The sequence below is a fragment of the Bombus pascuorum genome, chromosome 8 (assembly GCF_905332965.1).
Source record: "Bombus pascuorum chromosome 8, iyBomPasc1.1, whole genome shotgun sequence".
In the NCBI taxonomy this organism is placed as follows: Eukaryota; Metazoa; Arthropoda; class Insecta; order Hymenoptera; family Apidae; genus Bombus; species Bombus pascuorum.
Window position 1 is genome coordinate 16,660,092 of NC_083495.1, and position 20,212 is coordinate 16,680,303.

A 20,212-nucleotide genomic window follows, 5' to 3' on the forward strand; every position below is an offset into this window, starting at 1 on the left:
CACGATTCAATTTCCGGACGGTTTTCCCTAGTGAGTGTCGAGAACTGTTTATAACTCAATATTATTTATTATCTCTGTTGTAGTCTAATAATTTAAACACATCAAGAGAATTATTCTGTTATTTTAATACAAATTTTCGAAAATATAAAACATGTCAATGAAACATCTGGGCAAGGTAATGTATTATACTGCATTAAAAAATAATACATTTATAAAACTTAACCTCCAATAAATTTTCTCATACCATTATAATTTTACATATACATCTGTATTTATTGTTCTCGTTTGGAAAAAGATTTGATTTAAAAATTGTTTTATATTATAATACTAATGATCATATATGTAAATTTTTAGAAATTATATTATATACCAAAACCTACACGATGGATAAAAGGAATTGGTGCAACATTACCAGAAGAATATAAAAAGTTTTGGAGAGAATGGAAAATGCAAACACCATCTGCTGTTCACTATATAGAGCAAAAGGGCAGATATGTAAAAAATGAAGAAACAGGAGAAGTGTAAATATTTAATAACATATTTTCAAATGTTCTTATTTGATACTTAAAAATTTAATATTGAAATATTAGTTCGATTATCAGTAACCACATTTTTCTCTGTAATAATGTTTAATATCTTCAATATTATTAAATGAAATTTACTTTTAGATATCCAGTGCAAAATGTACCATTACCCTTATTATATCCTAAGGAGTTTCATAAAGGAATATGGGGTGGTGAAGCTATCATACAAGGTTTTACAAAGAAGCATAAATATGCTCGCAGAGCCCCTCGCTTTTGGTTTCCTATTCTTAAAAAGTCTGTAGTTTATAGTGAAGTTCTAGATAAATACATAAGTGTTGTTGTTACCAATAGGACTATTGATTTAATAAATGAACATTATGGTTTTGATCACTATTTATTAAAGGTACATAGATAAGTTATAAAATACTTTTAAACATTGTAAATATTATCTTTTATCGTTTAATGCTTCTAATTATTTATAGACTCCTGCCTGTGATTTAAAGTCTGAGCTTGCACTAAAAATAAAACGTCAGATACTTTTGTCATTGCTTGATAAAACATTATATCCAGATGATCCTGTTAAAAAAGAAGAAATTTATAATAAATATAAAGAATATTTAACAGCTGTAAGTTCCTTTAATATAATTTTAATATTTTTTAATTTTGAAATCAATTACTTTAATTATCATATGATTAATATAATTATTATATTAATATATATTCCCAGTATACACGAGATGAAATTGAATGGTATGGTTTAACATATAAAGAAGCTTGTCAGAAATTCATAAAACAAAATGAAGAAAAAAACGAAGTGAAACCTTTAAAACTTCAATACAGGTCTGAGTTAATTGCCAAGCTTAAGGAAGAAGAAAGTCGGATAGCTCAAGAAACTGCAGAGAAGTATGTTTATAATAAATTACATTTTTTTTATTTTTTGTGTTTGCAAGAGGATATAATAGCATATTATTTTTACAGACCTTCAGTATGGAAGCTACCCTGGAATCCTTTCACTTCTTCAAAATCGAATTAATAAGTATATTATATTGTTGTACATTATAAATAAAAAATATGACGTAGTTAATTCACAGTAGAGTTTGATTTTCATTTTTATATGGTAATCTCAATGTAGAAAACTGAATGACGGGTTAAATTTCTTATATTTCACAAGCGAATATTAAACAACTAGCACAAACTTAAATTATAAGATGACTTCTAGACATAATTAGCTAAAAATTGTTTATTTCTAAGAAATAAATAACTACGATATTGAACACTCCAAATCACCATCCTTTGGTAAACAATTTAATAGCGAGGCTATGGCTCTTGTAATGTATGTCATTGTTCCAAAACTACCACTTGGAGCACTATCATAAAAATGTTGACAAACATACGCTGCTCCACCACAAAGAAGATTTCCCATTGCGGTTGTTTCACGTTGCTCTTTTGGTTTAGCACAACACAGAGTAGCATCACCATCAATTTTCATCTAATTATTTTAAATGAATTCAGTATATATAATATATATGTATATTATATACTTGATAGATATTATATTGTATTATATATTAATACTATACCTGATCATCTAAAAAGATAGCATTTGCCTTATGAACTAATTGTTCAACAGCAATAAGTCCTCCCAAAGATGTTGCCACATTATATTCAGTTACTAAAGTTAGTACCATTAAAGCTTCGACTACTAACTGACGATATTCTGGTTGTGGTATAGTATTCAATACAGTTTCTACTGCTAGTGCAAATTTTAATTCTCCTGATGTCATTTCCTGTGTAAGATTTTGAGGTAGAATTCTACCTTCGATTGCCAAACCTTGGCACTGTAACAGTTGAAATGTTAGCAAATGATAAATTTTAAATACAGGAAAATCACAAGTTTTAATGGACAAACTTCAGGATCATGCAAAATTGTTTAAAATAAAGAAAAAATTGTATATGTATTATTTTCAAGAAAGAATAATATTATTATTATAAGTTAAGAAGCATTACATAGGTTTAGTTCTAATGTAACACAATTTTTAGAATTACTTTAATAAAAAATTATTTCTGCGTGTTAAAACCAAAGATATATTAAAAGTACATACATAATAATAGATTGATCGATATTATGCATATAGTAAAATGGTCTATTTCAAGAATTTGTTGAATTAATTATGTTTTATAATCCAATAAAATTTACTTTAAATAGAAATATTTCCTTTACATTGAAAATCTATAACTGTTGGTTTTTACATTGAATTTTTTTCTAAATTTGCTTTTTACATTCTTATGTTTTGAACATTATGTTTTAAACAAAACAATAATGAACATATATTTATACTAACGTTTTTTTTTTAATTTTTATCGCTTATGTGTTTCCAAAGCTTGTCCGTTAATACCTGAAATACTTTGCACACGTGTATACTTACTCGTTCGAGCACTTGCCATACTCGAGGATAAAAATCTCGCGGCACTCTGTTTAATGCACCGTCCAACCTTCGTCGTCGTAACCATTGACCTTGTCGGTCTGGTTCTACTTCGTTACCATCAGTTTGATCAGGACTTAAGAAGCCTCCAATCTGTGATTTCTAAAATAAGGTATTAGGATTACAATAAAAGTATTAAAATCCAATAATCATGTGTATTAATATACTTTAACGATTATTACCTTGCTAACTTTACTAGATTTGCAACTGATAACAGAAAAATTTCCCCGACCAACTAAAATCAGAAAAAATTATTTTTACATGAAAATAAAATTCATGTATTATTTCATTAACATGTTAAACATACCACTGCTAATAGCAAATTCTTTCCCGCTTATAATATGGTGTAAAAGATTTTTCATTTCGAATGGCGATAAGTTAAGCAAATGCTCGGATGCTTCTTCTCCTGTACATATTAAAGTTCTTGATAATTCAGTAGCCATTACTTGAATAATTAAACCTACTCTAAGTCTGAGCATCTCAAGAAACAATTGCGGTTCCGTTCTAATAAACATTGCTAAATAAACAAGTAATTCTTGCGTTAGCATAGCAGTAGATTCATCATCTCCATACGCTTGATGAATTAAAGCTCGTAATTCATTTTCTGGCAATGGTGCGACAATAGTGTGCTCGTTAGTTGGTGGCATTCCAACTGTAACTTGTTTCTGACGAACTAATAAATCAGTGACTGCTTTGGCTAAATCTTCTACTCGTTTTCCTAACATGCCAGCTGTGTGGCGTACAATACCCCACATTTTTTGTTGACAAGCCTTTTCGTAGAGATCTTTCAGTAAATCTTTTATCAAAACTGGATGACCTTCTTCTACCATACCAGTATTGAAATACAGACCTTGAGAATCAACCTAAGTATTTAAATTGAAAATTTTTATTAAATCAATAGAAAATATTTTTCAAAAATGTTAGAAACAACTTTAATTCTTCAATGATGAATAATCGCATATGCATGATAATACTTGTTTTTGAAACTAACTGTCTATTTGTTAATAAAATTGCTCTGTTGCTAGAGGATTGATCATGTATTATATAGAAAAAGACATTATTTTCCCTATTTTTCATTATCATATTATTTTTCTGTTATACTTTATAACAAAAATTAAAAATTTTTAATGTTTACCAATAAGTAACCTATTAATAAAATTTTGAATAACGAATTTTATAGTACTAAATGAAATTAAATTTAAATTCATTCTATAGAAATGTTTTCTTGCTTGTACTTACAAGATATTGCAAAATATCTCCTTGTTCTTCTAAACTTTCAGTTTCTCGAAGCATGGTTAACAATTCCTCGACTTCTGTATCTGCATACTGAGTTTCACCTATACCTCTGTGTCTATGTAACTTTGGAGAATTTGTCCAAGATAATAATTCATCTGTAGGGGACGGTGTTCGATCCATAGAAGCCGACTGCGTAGAATTAGGAGTTAACGTTGTATCTGTCACTTCAATAAATGGATTTGTATTTAGAACAGCAGAAGGTCTTCTATCTTCTCCTGCCACCCCAAGAATTTCAGCTACAAATTATATACTTACATTTTTTCACTTTTCTCAAAAATTATTTTCAACTCATTCAACTATTTGGTTATTAAATTCATTTAAAATTATATGTGTTTAAAAACAAAATAGACATGTTAAATTCTTGATATTAATTATAATTTATGTTCATAAACAGAATGGATGTGTTAAAATATTGATTTTCATTATAATTTGGAAATTATTTATCAAATGTTAGTATGTACACTTACGTTCTTGTAGGATGGTAGGAACCATAGTATATAGGATCACATTGTACAAATGTTTAAAGATCCACTTTAAATCGCACACAATCAAAATGTTAAGAATTTAAGTAATTTGTATGTAATTAATATACGAAATAAATGTAACTTACGTTCTACAGCAATTGATCTTGTTTTCTTTATAGCACCTTTAACTGACATTCTGCGTCTTAAATTTTTTCCAGTTTTGGTTATCGGTCTATTCAGGAGACCTGTACGATGTGGGAATGCACGCATCAGATGTTCTTCTAAATATTGTTGGACCTTATCAAATATGTATAAATATATATAAAATATGAAATTATGTATATTAACTTGCAACAAAAATATTTGTTCACCTGAGGATTCAATTTATCTGGTCTACCATCTTCAGAACTTCCTAAGAAGCTTAGATTTGTGATGCAAGAGGTACTTAAAAACTCATTTAAGTTCCCTAATGAAACTCTTGTACCATTGATATAACCACTTTTTAATTTCTTCATAGTAGTTATCATTGCCAATGGTATCTTTCCTTGGTCTGAAATAATAATTGTGCTATATAAAGTGAAAAGATTGTTTTTAATGTTATCTAAGAATAAAGAAAGCAATATTTTCTATATTACTTGTAGGATGTATCACTATTGAGAGAATTCTATCCTATTTTTAGCACACATCTTAAATAAATTTTTGTCCTGAATGATGATCTAAAGCTGCCTATGGCATACCTAGATGATTATGAGTAGCAACAAGTGTTATAGTTGGTCTGCCGAGCATTTGCTTCCAGTTGATGGTGAGGAAGGCCAAGTTGGTTGTAAAAGTGTTGGCAAGGAGGGCTGCATCATTTGTAGTGTAGTACTCCTCCGCATCAAAGTTCTAAGACATGCAACAAACGCGCACACCACCGCACATATAAGCTGTTATCTTCTTAGAATGTTAGATTTTATATCGAAAAGAAAACGGCCTTTCCTCAATTCCTCTTTCTTTTATGTTTAACTATTTTATAACATTAATTGATTTCGCTTATGATGAAGACAATGACATTTAAATATCATATAGTAGAAATTAATAATTAGCAAAATATTAACGATGGCTAATAAAATTGCATTAAAACTTTCCATAACCACAAAAGCAAAACTAATAACAAAAACAAATGCACGCATGCAGGCAGACATGTTAGATGTTTTTTGGATAATGTACTTGCATAATTTCAATAAGAAATTAAACTCCAAAAAGGAACTGCTTTGTTTAAAAGCTATATATTTTATCTCTGTTACTTTTAAGCTTTGAAATTTTATTATCACAACCTTCCATGTATTAGATAATAAAAAGTAACACAGATGAAAATTATAGTTTTTAAATATTAAGTTACTATACCTAGATGAATGTTCTTGAGGGGCATGACAACAAGAGGCCGGCCTAACATGTTCTGCCAGCTAGACTTCAAGAAATTAATTTCGCCTTTGAATATGTCAATCATGAGTTCATAGTCCGATGCGATGTAGAAGCGGGTCATGTCTGTCAACTAATGTTTGATGCAAGAACAAGAGGCAACGTAAGAAAAGAAATAAAAGTATAGAAAGCAGACAGTTCGATGAGCATCAGCTTCCTTACCTGTGGAGTGAATGCAAATATTTTATCATTCAAAGAATATAATTTACTGGTGCTTAAAATTCCTACGTCTCTTGATTTGCGTCCAGATAATCCTAATTTTTTATTTCGACCTAAAAGTAATAATTTTAGATTAACAAAAGCGACTTAAATACACAACAAATTATTTAATAAATATATTTCGTATATACCTAAATATGTATACAAATGACTGAGGACTTTTGCGGGTTGCACTTCAATTGGAGCAACCTCTGCAATTGTTTGTACATGAATATCATGTTGAGCTATTTTTTCTCTAATTTCAGCATCTTCTGCTAAAATAACAACTTGTACTACAACATCCGGCTTTTTCTCGCTACACAAACGTCTATTTAACGGATCCAATTCACCCACAGCAAGGAAACCCTATTAATTGAAAATATAAATTAAAAAAGAAAATAGTTTTAACTTCTCCATATTTAATTTTTCTATAGTTATACACCTACTTCTTGTAATAATTTTCCTAATATGTAAAGAGATTGAGCCCACATAAATGGGCATCTGCCTAATGCAACACGCTTTTGGCTACCTGGTTCAGCATATTCTGCCGATACATTTGCAGTTTCTACAGAATACAATTCAGGTACTAACTTTATTCCATCTTCTGCTTTGATCATAATTTGTTCTAATTGTTTTGTATAATCTGCTACTGCCTCTTTATTGCCTTGGAAACAATAATCCACGATTAAGTAACAAAAGAATAAAGGCCATTCGCATTCTATATTTTCAAACATACGTAATTCCCATGGTTCATAATAGAGCCTATTAAAAGCATAGTAAATTGGTTAGAAAATGCTAATATGCATAGAATTAATTTTTCTTTAATATACTTTACCTATTAGGATCCTCTTTTGGTGTTTTATATCCATCTCTCAAAAATCTCTTACATCCATAATGACCCTGTAGCTTCTTAGTAATAGCATCTCTTGTTAACTGAATTAAATTAGGTTCATCTACAGCGAATGCTGGAAAACTTATAACAGATAATAAACCACTGTCTAATTCTTTCGAATTGGATTCACGTGGTAACATAGATTGTAGAACAGCTTGACATTTCTGTGCTTCATCTGCTAATACATGAATTACCGAGGTAGGTCCACCTCTTGCACCAAATAAGTCCAATTCATTCATTGCTTCCATCGCAGCTTTTGCCATTCCAATACTGCTAGCATTTAGTTCTGGCAATCCATGATTTGTTTTATCTCCTCTCTCCCAAATTCCATAATCAGGAGTACAATAAGCTGATTCAATATAGAATACTAAATTTTGAATGAATGCTACCTGAAGTTAAATTATATATATTTATAATTACTATACCAAAAATTATTTCATATATAATGCATATTAGTTACAATATATGTTATAATTTATGTACCTCATCCAAGTTAAAAACAATTTGTAAACCAGATGCAGTCATTTGGGCTAGAATTAATAAATAAAGGGATATGGCATCTATTTGAAGATGACCCCATTCTGTATCACCCACAACAGTTTGTTCGTTAACAGAACTATATTTAGCATGTAAAGCATCATATGGATTTTGAGTGGACTTAAATCGTTCAACTTTTTCTTTCTGTTGCATCATTGCCATCAATAAACCTCTCATTAATTTTACGCAGCTTTGTTCCAGTTCATATGTTTTAGCTCTATCTTCATCCGCATCAGCTATCTTTTTATATGCCATTGAAAGACCCCAAACAGCGAGAATACAGTATACATTGTCACGAACCCATGCATGGTCATTTTCTGGACTAGCAGGGAAAAGCCCTGTGACAACATTCTGATGTTTCATAATAATTTTATGTACAATCCGTTGGTAATAGTCCAAACGGACACCAGAATTACTACGACTACGCATTTGGAATATATGTGTCGAAATTTTGAAAATATTTTTGAATCTACTTTCTTTAAAAAACGCTTTAAATTCTTATAATTATATAGTATGCTTATTATCTCTCATTGCATTTTGAGGTTGGATTTGAATTATTTCTCTAAAACACCTTTACAATAATTTCTTGATATCCTTATTTGATTAATAAAAAGTATATATAAATATATATGTAAGTAAATTGTCACACAGAAACTATAAAAGTTCGTTACATGTACATTTCATAACATTTGTACAAATTGTAAAACTTCTCATGTGAACATTTTACATAGCTACAATGTGAAACGAATGTCAAACACAGCGGACCTCTATATTTTACACCATCATTAAATAACTGCAAAGTATGTGTTCAATATATGTACAATATATGTATATATGTATATATGTATATATCATAGCATAGGAATATAGTGACCGAACAATAAGGGAGGGGGTGAAGTTAATTTCGAGAAGCGGGCAACGTGATACTTTGGAACTCGCATTGGTGATTGGTCACACAAATGCAATATTATTTTCATCGAGTAGTATACCAGGAATTTTCTCTCTGGTATAATTGGTTAACTGGTTTATTTTCTTTTTCTAATATACATCACTAAGTTGGTGACCAATGACTAATGCGGTCCCAAAACATCACGTGACCATGTGGTAGTAAGATAATATACCCGGAAGCCGAAAAGCGGCATTTAACAAAAATAGTTTCACGAAAATGGCAACCTTTTCTGTTTAAATTATAAGTATTACTATATTAATGTACGAGCAATAGATTATCTGAATCTGCCCAAATTTGAATCTCTATAAATTTTGAAATAAATTACCTGAATCTGTCTAAATTTTCTTATCATAAACAATTACTCAATAACAATCGAACGAATTTTTTCACTAATCAAAACCTATGATATATTTCGAAAATGGATGCAAATTACATTAATTTAGTTAATTAGTTATTTAAATTTCTATAATATGTAATTGATCATAAGGTGCACTATATCAATCACTACGAAAAATTAAACTTCTTGTTTATAAATATTACCTACTTGTTAAAAAGGAGTTTCACAAATGCTAAAATATCAATCGCGCTATAATAGCTATATTTATTATCGATATACAGGATGGGGTCTAATAACATGTACAAACGGGCATGAGGTGATTCCTTATGAAAAAGCAAGAAGATGTAAAATAAAATCCTTTTTGTCCGAAGCTTTGTTTTAGAGAAAATTGTACTTGAAAATTTATCAAGTACACTTGAACGTCATTAATTATCGACTAGGTATGAATAAACAATCAACTGGAAATTATTCTATATCCAAACTTTAAATACTTCTTTTATGGATCTGTTAAAATATATACAAATTTGACATAGTAACAAAATAATTTTTACATAACTTCATATTCAATGAGTTGATTGTTAGTGTAAATCAATTTATTTATAACATAAATGAGAATAATAAAAAAATGTATTTATATGTTAAAATTTACTATACATATTAAAATTTACTATTCTTATTTAGATTAGTTTTTGTTTCTGAATTTCAATTACATAAATAACTGTTTATATTTTCTTAATTGTTTCATTTCCTTAGTTATGAATTATTTACGTTTAACTTTAGGTATTCTTCTGTTTCTATTTCTATTTTTTACATTTGTAATTTCATAAAAATTACTACCAACTTTCTTCCTTTTACTAGCTCTTTCTATGGCTCGTCGTTGTTTGCTTGTTAACCTTTTTTCTTTTTCTATTAGCGATTCCATCTTAGAAGATGCTGAAGAAACTTTAAATACTCCACTACTTGATGTAGTATTTGTATTTAACATTTCAGTATCACTAGAATCATATTCCATTTCCACCTCATCATACACACTTTGCAATAAAGTATCTTTTTCTAATGGCAAATGAATTTCATCATCAGAATTTTCTTCATTTAATTCTTTTTCATTTCCATTTTTTAAATTTTGATTGGATTCAACAATTTCCTCATTTCCTACTGATGTTTCTCCAGGTTGTATATTTTCATCATTTTGAGTTTCATTGATATTGTCATTATTCAAATCAGACACAACTGAATCAGTTTCTTCTGTCAGATCATTTTCATTGGATGCATTGGGTTCAATGTATAGGTCATTTTTGATATCATCACCTGAATATGGTAAACCAACCCTAATTTTCCGAAAATCTTGTATTACAGATAATTGAAGTTTTGGTAGATCTTTATTTGATGTATCCTCAGTTTTATCCATGTCAACATTCTCTTTTTCAGAATTGTTATTTTCAACAGGAATTTCATCTGTTGTCTTTGTCAATGGTTCTTCAAAACCAGGAGGCGGAACATAAAATGGTAATTTACCACGTTGCCAGTCGTTCAAAACCATTCGTGAGACGATAGTGATATCTGGTTCGCCTTTCTTTAATAATTTGCCACTTCTACGTGCAAACTTTTCCAGAAAATCAATGTGATCATCCCATTCCATAATTTTATATGTCTTACGTATATAGTCTTCTTTTACTCGTAATAATACTTCTGAAATGTAATCTTCAGGATTTTGAACAAGTTCTACTCTTACTACGCCTTTCAATACTTTTTCTGTGTCAGTTTCTGTTGATGGATAAACTACGCCTGGACAATCTATCAAGTAAATACGTCTCATCAAAGTAATATATTGCCATACTTTTGTCTCTCCTGCTATTGGTGCAACACTACATACTTTCTTTGATCTTAAAGTATTTATAATTGAACTTTTACCTGTATTAGGATACCCTATAAAACCTACACTGATTTGTTTCTTATCAATATGTAGTTTTGCAAACTGGCGCAACAAATTAATCAAAGAACCTTTACCAAATGGATGCGTCATAGAAGCATGAAAGGCCACTGTTGGATATTCTGCACTTAATATTGCAACCCATCTTTGTGTTACCCAAGTTGGAACAAGATCTACTTTGTTTAAAATAAACATTAAATGCTTATGAGGTTTTTCTGTTCTGAGATATTTTTCTATTGGTGGTGATCTAGTTCCTAAAGGATCCCTGGCATCCAATACTTGTAAAATAACATCAGAAGAATCTATAACTTTGTACAATTCATTCCAAATTCTCTTGCTTTGTCCTGCAGACATAACCCAGTCTCTTTGAGCTTCTTTAATACCTGTATCTGGACGTACAAGATCAACATCCTTAGAATCCTTTTCCAAATTGTACGTTTCTTGCTTTTCTTCTGCTAATTTTTGTAGTTCATCATATGATGATAGTGATAAATTTGGTCTTTTTCGTACTTTTTTTGGACCAAAAACGCTTTCAAAACTTTCTGTATCTAATAAATGCACTCTTGCATTTGCAGCCTTCTGTTGAAGTAATGTTATCGGCAATTGCGTAGACTTCATAATTACATTGTAAGGATCTTTCATTGCTTTCCCTAATTCAGTTTGAAATTTTTGTAAAGCATTTTGAGAAATAACTCTAGAATTGCCAAACCATCTCTGCGAAGGTTCTACACGAGACATAGTACCAGATGGTTCCCATCCTTGGAATGGAGCTGGACTAATGATACGTCCTTTACGATCACGCTTTGGTTTTTGATTCCGGTACATTTGTAACCTTTTAATTGTTGCTTTTGTTCGAACCTTCGCTACACCTTTTAATCCTTCTGTAGGTCGTTCAGGATTCATGCTGTGCCCAGAACGTTTAAATCCCTCTTTTCGAGGAGCTTTGTTTGTTACATGTGACTTCGCCATTTTGCCTAAAAAAAGTATTTGTAATTTGGCTTATTAATATATTTCATCAGTTACATCGATTTTAATATTTTATATTCTTGCTTTACTGTGACTTAAATTATAATCAACTTTTTCAAATATCTAATTTCTTTGTAATCAATTATAGATATTATAAATTACATTAATTAATTTAAATGTGAATTTGAAGATGTAATCCGGAAGCTATCCCTAGCCAGATATTATAAATTACATTAATTAATTTAAATGTGAATTTGAAGATGTAATCCAGAAGCTATCCCTAGCCGAAAGGCAGAAGTTATAATAAATAAGATAAAATAAAGTACGAGTTTAAAAATCATATTTACCTTTCTTCCTTCTCCAATTACTATAAAAGTTTTTGTTATACTTCTGTTATAAAAATATATGAAGTTTCATATATTTGGACATAAATAATTGAGGTTAAGTTAATACGTGCACGTGCACGTGCATATATCATATGATATATGCAGGTTTACACTAAGTTTGGAAACATTGATGGAAGGGGTAAGACTCCTAGCTGTCAGAAAAGCAGCAACAAGAAATGGTACATCGAGTTTTAAGAGGTCATTGTAAAGGGGAGGTTACGATTTTCAAATCCATAACTTTGTACATAAAAATATTTTTTCAATGCCAGTAGAGCGCCTTCAGACTATCAATATATGTATATTGTCAATATTTCAGGGTTCTCAACTAGAAGTATCAATATGTATTGTCAATACAATATTGTCAATATTTATTGAGAACCTTAAAATACTGACAATATTATTAATAGTCTGAGAGCACCCGTAGGGACGTTTGTACTTCTAAAATTTTAAGAGATAAAATCCATTTTCACTTTCCTACCCGCTAAGTAATGTAAAATCATCTGAGAAAAAAATGAACTCAGGATTGTGAAAATTGAAGCTTCATGCTTTGAAATGAGCCCAGTTGGATTATGGGACAATTATTTTCCACAAAGTTTTAAATTTAAATATCGACAATTTTTCATTAAAAATTGAGTGATTCTTTAATTTTTCACACCAGTGCATATATATTGGTATTGTAATTAGTATATAACATTTATTACTGCTTTCTTAATTAACACTTTTACATTATACCATACTACTTGAATATATTTAATCCACAAATTTCTACAGTATCTAGTAATGGATTGAACAGCCTTTTGTAAAAAAATCTTTGAAAATATTAGTGTAGACAATAAATTATTATTATAGAAGGAAGAGTTATTTTAATTAAAAACAATTATACCTATTGGAAATATGTTGTATATTTAAGGATATTGCAAGTTTGAAATTACAGACATTTGCTCATATAACTATTCACAAAATTTGTTACATATGTTTGTATATATTTAATAAACAAGATTTCTTAGGAAGATATATACTTATACATAATTATTTTAATCATAAACATAATTACTTAGAGATTTAATATTTATGACACACCCATAAAAGTTCATCGCACATAGTATAAATAAAGCAATATTATAATTATACTGCAGTACCAATGGTCTGAGGCATACATAGATATCCTTGCTGACACTTTAAATAAACCATCCATCATCAGGGCATGCATCCTCATCTGATATCTCGAAGTATTAATGACACAGTATGTGCTATTCACAAAGCGTGAACAAGTCATATGTATAAAACTTCACAAGCTCGCATGAACTATTGTAACCTTATTGTTTTTATTATTAAGCTAATTTGTACAAATTACTTGTATCAGTTTCGTATTCAATCATATAATACATTTTTCATCTTTTCACACCAAACCAACAGCAGAAATTGTATAAATAATGCAAGTATTTTTATATTTTTAAAATAGGGTCAAGTAGAACAATTTATTTAACGCAAATCATTGAAATATATTTCTTTATTTTCTACAATGGTATTTTATTAAATTTTTGTAATTCATCATCAAATTTTACAGATGTTTATATTATTCATAAAATGATATATTATTATAATATATTTCAATTTCCATCTTTGTAATATTAAACAATGTTGCTATATACCTTCCTCATACTTTCTTGACTAGATAATGTAAATCTTATTGAATATAATTGATTAGGATATTTTAAGTACGTATACGCAGCACTGTGTGCCACTTAAATTAATATACATAAACACACTGAAAGATCTTTTTACTCAATTTTAAAAAATAACTTTAGATACTTTTGGAAAATTCATATGCCAGAAATCAGTTAGAGAGTAAGCTAAACTTAAAGTGAGCTATGTACCTAATGATTGTATCATTAGTAATTTTAATGATATTTATGTGCATTGATTAAAACGAGATCTGTATATATAAAATTCTGATTAATAAATTTGTCGATTACTACATATACTCTACATTGTCACATTAATACTTTCATAATTTTATTACATAAAATTCAAATTATCATCACATTTTATTAAATGAAAATTACCACCAAAAAAATAAATATATGTTTATAGTATTTTCAATATTTGTGCTGTATATAATTTTCACTTCTAAATTATGAATTATTATACAAAAATTATTGTTATACGAAATTATAATTTAAATATATTGCATATTATGATCATAAAATGAACATATGTTTCTAAATTGTAATTAATTTTATATAAATTTTATATATTAAATTTACTTAGAAGTCAGTGTATTTGTATTTTAATAAATAAAATTTATTTTACAAATAAAGTCTCACAAATGAAAAACATGTAAAATACTATTAATTTTGTTTATAATTTATACATTAAGCTTATTATATTACTTATGTGTTATCTACTGTTATTGTATGTAAGTTAGCATTTATTGATGCTGTATACTGTTTATAGCCTTCTTTTTAAATTAAAAAATTGCATGAATTTATCTTATATTTTAGAAACACAAATATTTTTCTACTATAATAATATTTAGGAATTAAACCATCAATTATATAATACTTATGCATTACACGCATTATATATATACATATATCTTACTCCATATTAAATGTTATAAAATAAAATCTTCATAATTTTTCAATTTGAATTATCATATGGTTAATTTATATCACAGTAAATCTTACATGCAGTTGGATATAATTATTTTAGTAACTGCATATAGAATTGAAGATATTAGACATTATTTTAAAAAATTTTTAAGTAGGTCTTCTCATTATTATGTTGTATACTTATAGTTTTGCTTCCTAATATTTTATGCAACATTTGAAAACATTTTGAAAAAATTTTATGTAGATTTATAGAAATGAAAATGAGTCATCAAATTTTGCAAAACAAAAGGAGGAATAAATTGTGTATTTACATTCAAACTTCCACGTACTTTGAGTGGATATAATTTATAAATATTACTATTTTGAGTAACTCGTAGTTGGTTAATTTTTGTTAATATGGGTTTTATATCAGAAGTTATTGTATAATATAAATATGATACCATATAAAAAATATGAAAATTCCATTCTAGTGTATAAATGTAATGATACCCTACATTTCTTATAATTTTCGGGATATGGATCTACATTCTGTTGAATTTTTATCAATTAAAATTAGATTTATATACATAAATTTGAAAATAATCTATTATTGATATACCAAAAAAAATATATTTTGTTTAATTAAAAATGTCATCATTAGATTGGTGATAATAATAGATAATAAACATATCATATTAGGTATACAAAATTCAATTTTCCTAATTGTTATGAATGATGATAATTAGAATAAAAGCATAAAAGCAAAGTAGTTGATTGTATAAGTTGACTTTTTATATTATGCTGTACTGTTCTGTAAGTTCAAAGATAAAGAAGGATTATTCCATTGCATGTACAACAATTTTTGAATAAGCGATTGCATGTTTTTGCAAGTTTAAAAAATCCTATTATCTTTGTTTTTTTTAACATAAATTTAACATAAATAATAAGTGATATCTAATAAGTGGTACATTAAGTTTCATGTATTACTTAGTAATCAATCAAAAAGATAATTTCAATTATTTAATTAATCATTTTGCAAAAAATTTTGAATTTTTATACTTATAACCAGAATTTTATGGAGCTATTATTATTGGATTGCTTTATCAACATTTTTATCTTTATCTCAAACCTTATTTTATTATTAGTGTTGATAAAAGAAGACATAATTATATATAATATCAATAAAATCGTATTTCGATTAAGGGAATTTAGCAATTCATTGATAAGAATTTTATGAAAATCTAATTGAAAATATAAATATTAAAATCGTTACTGATAGATGATTTATTTATTATTTATTGTTTATTATTATTTTATTTATTATTTTCTTCATTACATAAAATCTGATAAGGAAGAGTATTTTATTTCGAACAAATGATAATGTTTAAACTATTTACCATAATTATTTATCTGAGAGATATTGTAACTGATTGTAACTCATTTGAGTACTGAATTGAATGTTTAAATTAAAATTTTCCTAAACTACACTCTACAAACATAATATTATATTTATTACTATTTTGCATATTATATAAGACATTAATTAACTAAGATATTTAAATTATTACTTTGGCTATCTATTATATAGTATTAGATAAGACAGATAAAGTATGTTTGTTCCAAACACGCCTATCATCCACACTATATATATATATATATATATGTACACACACACATGTATATATGTATCTATAGCACGTAAAAGATTATTAATATTTCAAATTCTAAGATATAAAATACACAAATTTTTCTAAAATACACAAGAATTTCTGAAAGTGTACATAAACATTTCTGTAAGTATATGATACTATTTAAAAGGAATATTTTAATACTTTTTTATATTGTCACTGGTGGTTTGTACTCTTTATTAACTACATAAAATTTATGTTTTGTTCCGAATAAACCCCATATAACGGCAACATTTTCAATGATCAAATTAAAAGGAATTGTTGATAACGCCCCACATATACATAGTATAAATCGAGCAATACCAAATCGGTATAAAGAAAATGATTTAACTACACCAAAAACATACATATAAATATTTACCGCACCAATAAAAGCACATAGAAAATCTATAAATGGTGGGCAAGTAATGGGATAAATTCCAGCTAATACAATATTCGAAGTAGAAAGCGGCAGTGTTACCCATGAGTAACAAGATATGCCTAGAAGCAGCTTTTTATTTAATGGAATAGCTTTGGAATGTACAACAAGTAATATACCTTGTAACCATCTTTTTCTTTGTTGTACAAAGTCCCATAATGTAAATGGTGACTTTTCCCACATTTCGCCATCCACAAAATTAAATGTATACCCTTGGGTAAACGCTTTCATTGCAAAAAAACAATCTTCTGCAACGGATCCATCTAGTCCATTGTTGAAGGAAACTTGTCTTTCTGCACCCATCTATAATAATAAAAATGTTTTTGTATGGTATAATACGATTATAATTAAGGACATGATTCATGTATAACGTAATAAACAATTACTTGAGTAACAACATAAGAACCTTTCATACTAAAGAAAGGTTTATGAAACATTGTGAATTGTAATCGTAACTTTCCCATGTCATCTGCTACTCTAAAACTGTCTGCTAAGGTAGTAATCCAATTAACTACATCTTCATTTGCATATGTTATTAACCCTTGACCAAATTGATGTTTTCCATCCAGTACAAAATTCAATATCCCACGAACAGAATTTTCAGTCAGTAAAGTTTCTTCATCGAGATGTACAATCCAATCGTTATCTGCTAACTCATTGACTGAATTTTCTAAGCAATATTGTAAAGCACGGGCTTTGAACAAAGCACCACTACTTGTACGATAGTTTGGTGGCACAACAACCTCTCTTATTCTTCTATGAGGGCTTAATCCAATTGGCTTATCACTAACTACTTCAATTTGAAAGTTTTCTAAACCAGTTTCTAGACATCTGTTTAAATTCCTTATTACATTTGCTCTCACTAATTGTGGATAATCTCCACGTGTTACTATTCTAATACAAATAAATGGTGCAAGTAATGGCGAACCTTTTAAAACAACTTTATCTGGGAATGCATTGTATATCATTAGTCCTACAAAGTTAAATAAAACTTGTGGAAGGGAAAGAAATGTAAGCGTTCGCAGGATATATAATATAAGTGCGCCAAGAAATCCATATTCAATCCATGGATCAAATGTTTCCTTTTTATTATTATTCCAACTAAGTCCTCCGGTAATCAATTCAAATATGATTATAACAATAAGTAGTAAACAACAGTGCAAAATATGTTTTGTTACACTGTTCAACATTATTTCTGAAAAATAAAGAAGAGTTTCTCAAAAATAAAGATAAGAATTAGTAAATATACATTCTATATATATGTTATGTATGTTATTTATGTTTATAAATTATAACATACAACTTTTGTTTATGTATAATTAATAACAAAATTTCAAAATATATATACTCACTGCTTAAAACAATCAATTCTATTAGCGAATATAAATGAAAGATTTTATAGACTGAATAAAGTAAAATGTTATTTATAATACAATACTATAATAAAAATCAGAATGACATGAAAAATGATCTTCTAATCGCTTTGAGTACTGCATATTCACTGATAAAAAAAAAATAGCAAGACGTTAGGTTCTATATAATCTTATCAAACTGTGCTTCACATGTATATAACTGACAAATCTTATATATAATCTATAATCTAGTGATAGTAGATTGAAAATATGAAATACTGTCCTCTAAAAAGTATTCAACATTTCATATTGTCCTATGCTTTCCACTATTTCTACATTTCTACTTGATCTCATATTTGTATATGATAAATTTATCACAATCTAAGGATATCAAATGTATACAAAAGCAGTGTAAGGTTTCTATTCATAATACATTAATATGTTATTATCACATTATTATACGTTATCAATACGTTAATATTCATAATAAAATTTAAATACAGATGGAATAATTTCAGTTTTAGGTTCAAATAAACAACAAATTCCATAAATTTTCACAAAGATGCAATAATATTAATGTTTACTAATAATATTGAATTAATTTATTAAAATGTTATTTTATTTATATACCTTTCTTTGCGTAGCCAAATATTATTGTGATATATCGTTAAAGAGAAGGATTTCTCGATTCATTGCCCACAACAACAAACAAATGTAAATTAATAATAAAAAAAAAACTAATTTATGTACCGGTATAAATAAAAAATTTTTTTCATAATTTCAACAACACACTACCATCGACTTTCGTTGACTCAAAGAATCACTTACATTCCAACATTCTTCAATGTTTTACAGGAAATGACTAACTATCAATACGAGATAAGGAAATCAAATCAACCTATGAAGTTGCGATAAATATTGAAATTTGACATCAAGGTAATACCAGTTCGACTATTATACTGACGCCAATTATACTTTTCTTCTTACTGGCTTTAACGTCTAATATAAACCTCTATGATTGGTTGATGTTACTTATGCGGATAAAATTAAATTCATAATTTTTATATCTTTCACCGTTAAGTGTTATTTATAGATATAACGTGCATTCGTATGTTACTCTTAACAATGTATGAATATAGCAATGCATTATTGAAAAATGTAAGTTCATGTTAATAATGAAAGTAAAATAATGTGAAAACAGATTAATATCAACCGTCAACCACGATCGTATACATAGGTTCAACTCTCGTCCAATTTTTGGTGGTGGGGGATGTCATCATTTTGATGTGTAATAATTCTCTTATTAGCCGTATGGCGCTATTAGAAAATTCCTCGATGCGCATGAGTGTTCAGCGATCATTACGCCGCTCTGCGACGATGTGCTTTACTTCTAAAAGTTGAACGAGTGCTGAACCCGCGTGCCGAACGCGAAAGCAGGCGAAATTCAAAGTGTGGAAGAGAGCTCTGAAAGATGAAACATGGCGAAACAAGCAACCAATTAAAAATTAGTAAATGGGCAAGAAAGTGACGATATGGTGATTGAGGGCATCCTATTGGTTGACACATACGCACAGACAGTATGAAGAGGTGTAATCACGTACAAAGATCATAGGAATAATAATAGAGGAAAGAAAGTAAAAGAAGAAAATAAGAGTAGAAAACAGGATAAAGAGTTCGAGAAAGACCAGATAGGAGACATTTCCATTTACATTACATATGAAAAATAGAGCCTCGAGG

The 20,212-nt window shown here is 28.3% G+C and overlaps 4 protein-coding genes across 14 annotated transcripts; 1 reads left to right on the forward strand and 3 right to left on the reverse strand.

Annotated features, from left to right (window-relative positions):
• Window positions 1–39: 39 nt before the first annotated feature.
• On the forward strand, window positions 40–1,614 carry LOC132909510 (large ribosomal subunit protein bL28m). The gene is made up of 6 exons (XM_060964378.1): window positions 40–175; window positions 355–521; window positions 669–927; window positions 1,007–1,150; window positions 1,252–1,427; window positions 1,503–1,614. The coding sequence occupies exons 1-6, from the start codon at window positions 152–154 to the stop codon at window positions 1,555–1,557; spliced, it is 825 nt and encodes a 274-aa protein (XP_060820361.1). The 5' UTR covers window positions 40–151; the 3' UTR covers window positions 1,558–1,614.
• Window positions 1,615–1,667: 53 nt separating this feature from the next.
• On the reverse strand, window positions 1,668–8,948 carry LOC132909498 (probable phosphorylase b kinase regulatory subunit alpha). 6 transcript variants are annotated; one of them, XM_060964356.1, is made up of 15 exons: window positions 8,730–8,948; window positions 7,802–8,193; window positions 7,262–7,707; window positions 6,873–7,188; window positions 6,579–6,792; window positions 6,391–6,500; window positions 6,154–6,301; window positions 5,139–5,317; window positions 4,914–5,064; window positions 4,247–4,539; window positions 3,315–3,870; window positions 3,190–3,242; window positions 2,951–3,109; window positions 2,105–2,362; window positions 1,668–2,013 (listed from the first exon to the last, which is right to left on the reverse strand). In XM_060964356.1, exons 1-15 carry the CDS (start codon window positions 8,830–8,832, stop codon window positions 1,786–1,788), a joined length of 3,606 nt encoding a protein of 1,201 aa, XP_060820339.1. In that variant the 5' UTR covers window positions 8,833–8,948; the 3' UTR covers window positions 1,668–1,785. The 6 variants fall into 6 exon arrangements, with proteins under 6 accessions (XP_060820339.1, XP_060820342.1, XP_060820338.1 ...); XM_060964359.1 differs by lacking the exon at window positions 6,154–6,301 and adding an exon at window positions 5,505–5,652 and having other exon boundaries at window positions 4,247–4,467; window positions 8,730–8,947; XM_060964355.1 differs by lacking the exon at window positions 6,154–6,301 and adding an exon at window positions 5,505–5,652 and having other exon boundaries at window positions 8,730–8,947.
• A 658-nt stretch (window positions 8,949–9,606) lies between these two features.
• LOC132909502 (uncharacterized) lies at window positions 9,607–12,927 on the reverse strand. Its single transcript, XM_060964363.1, has 2 exons — window positions 12,385–12,927; window positions 9,607–12,045 (listed from the first exon to the last, which is right to left on the reverse strand). Exon 2 carries the CDS (start codon window positions 12,038–12,040, stop codon window positions 9,902–9,904), a length of 2,139 nt encoding a protein of 712 aa, XP_060820346.1. The 5' UTR covers window positions 12,041–12,045; window positions 12,385–12,927; the 3' UTR covers window positions 9,607–9,901.
• Window positions 12,928–15,947: 3,020 nt separating this feature from the next.
• Window positions 15,948–19,757, reverse strand: LOC132909507 (beta-1,4-mannosyltransferase egh). Of its 6 annotated transcripts, XR_009658547.1 has the most exons (4): window positions 19,689–19,757; window positions 17,510–18,318; window positions 16,689–17,426; window positions 15,948–16,658 (listed from the first exon to the last, which is right to left on the reverse strand). XR_009658547.1 is itself a non-coding variant. In XM_060964371.1 (3 exons), exons 1-3 carry the CDS (start codon window positions 19,753–19,755, stop codon window positions 16,854–16,856), a joined length of 1,449 nt encoding a protein of 482 aa, XP_060820354.1. In that variant the 5' UTR covers window positions 19,756–19,757; the 3' UTR covers window positions 15,948–16,853. The 6 variants fall into 6 exon arrangements, 5 of the variants coding, with proteins under 5 accessions (XP_060820354.1, XP_060820357.1, XP_060820356.1 ...); XM_060964371.1 differs by having other exon boundaries at window positions 15,948–17,426; XM_060964374.1 differs by having other exon boundaries at window positions 15,948–17,426; window positions 19,304–19,748.
• Window positions 19,758–20,212: the final 455 nt, after the last annotated feature.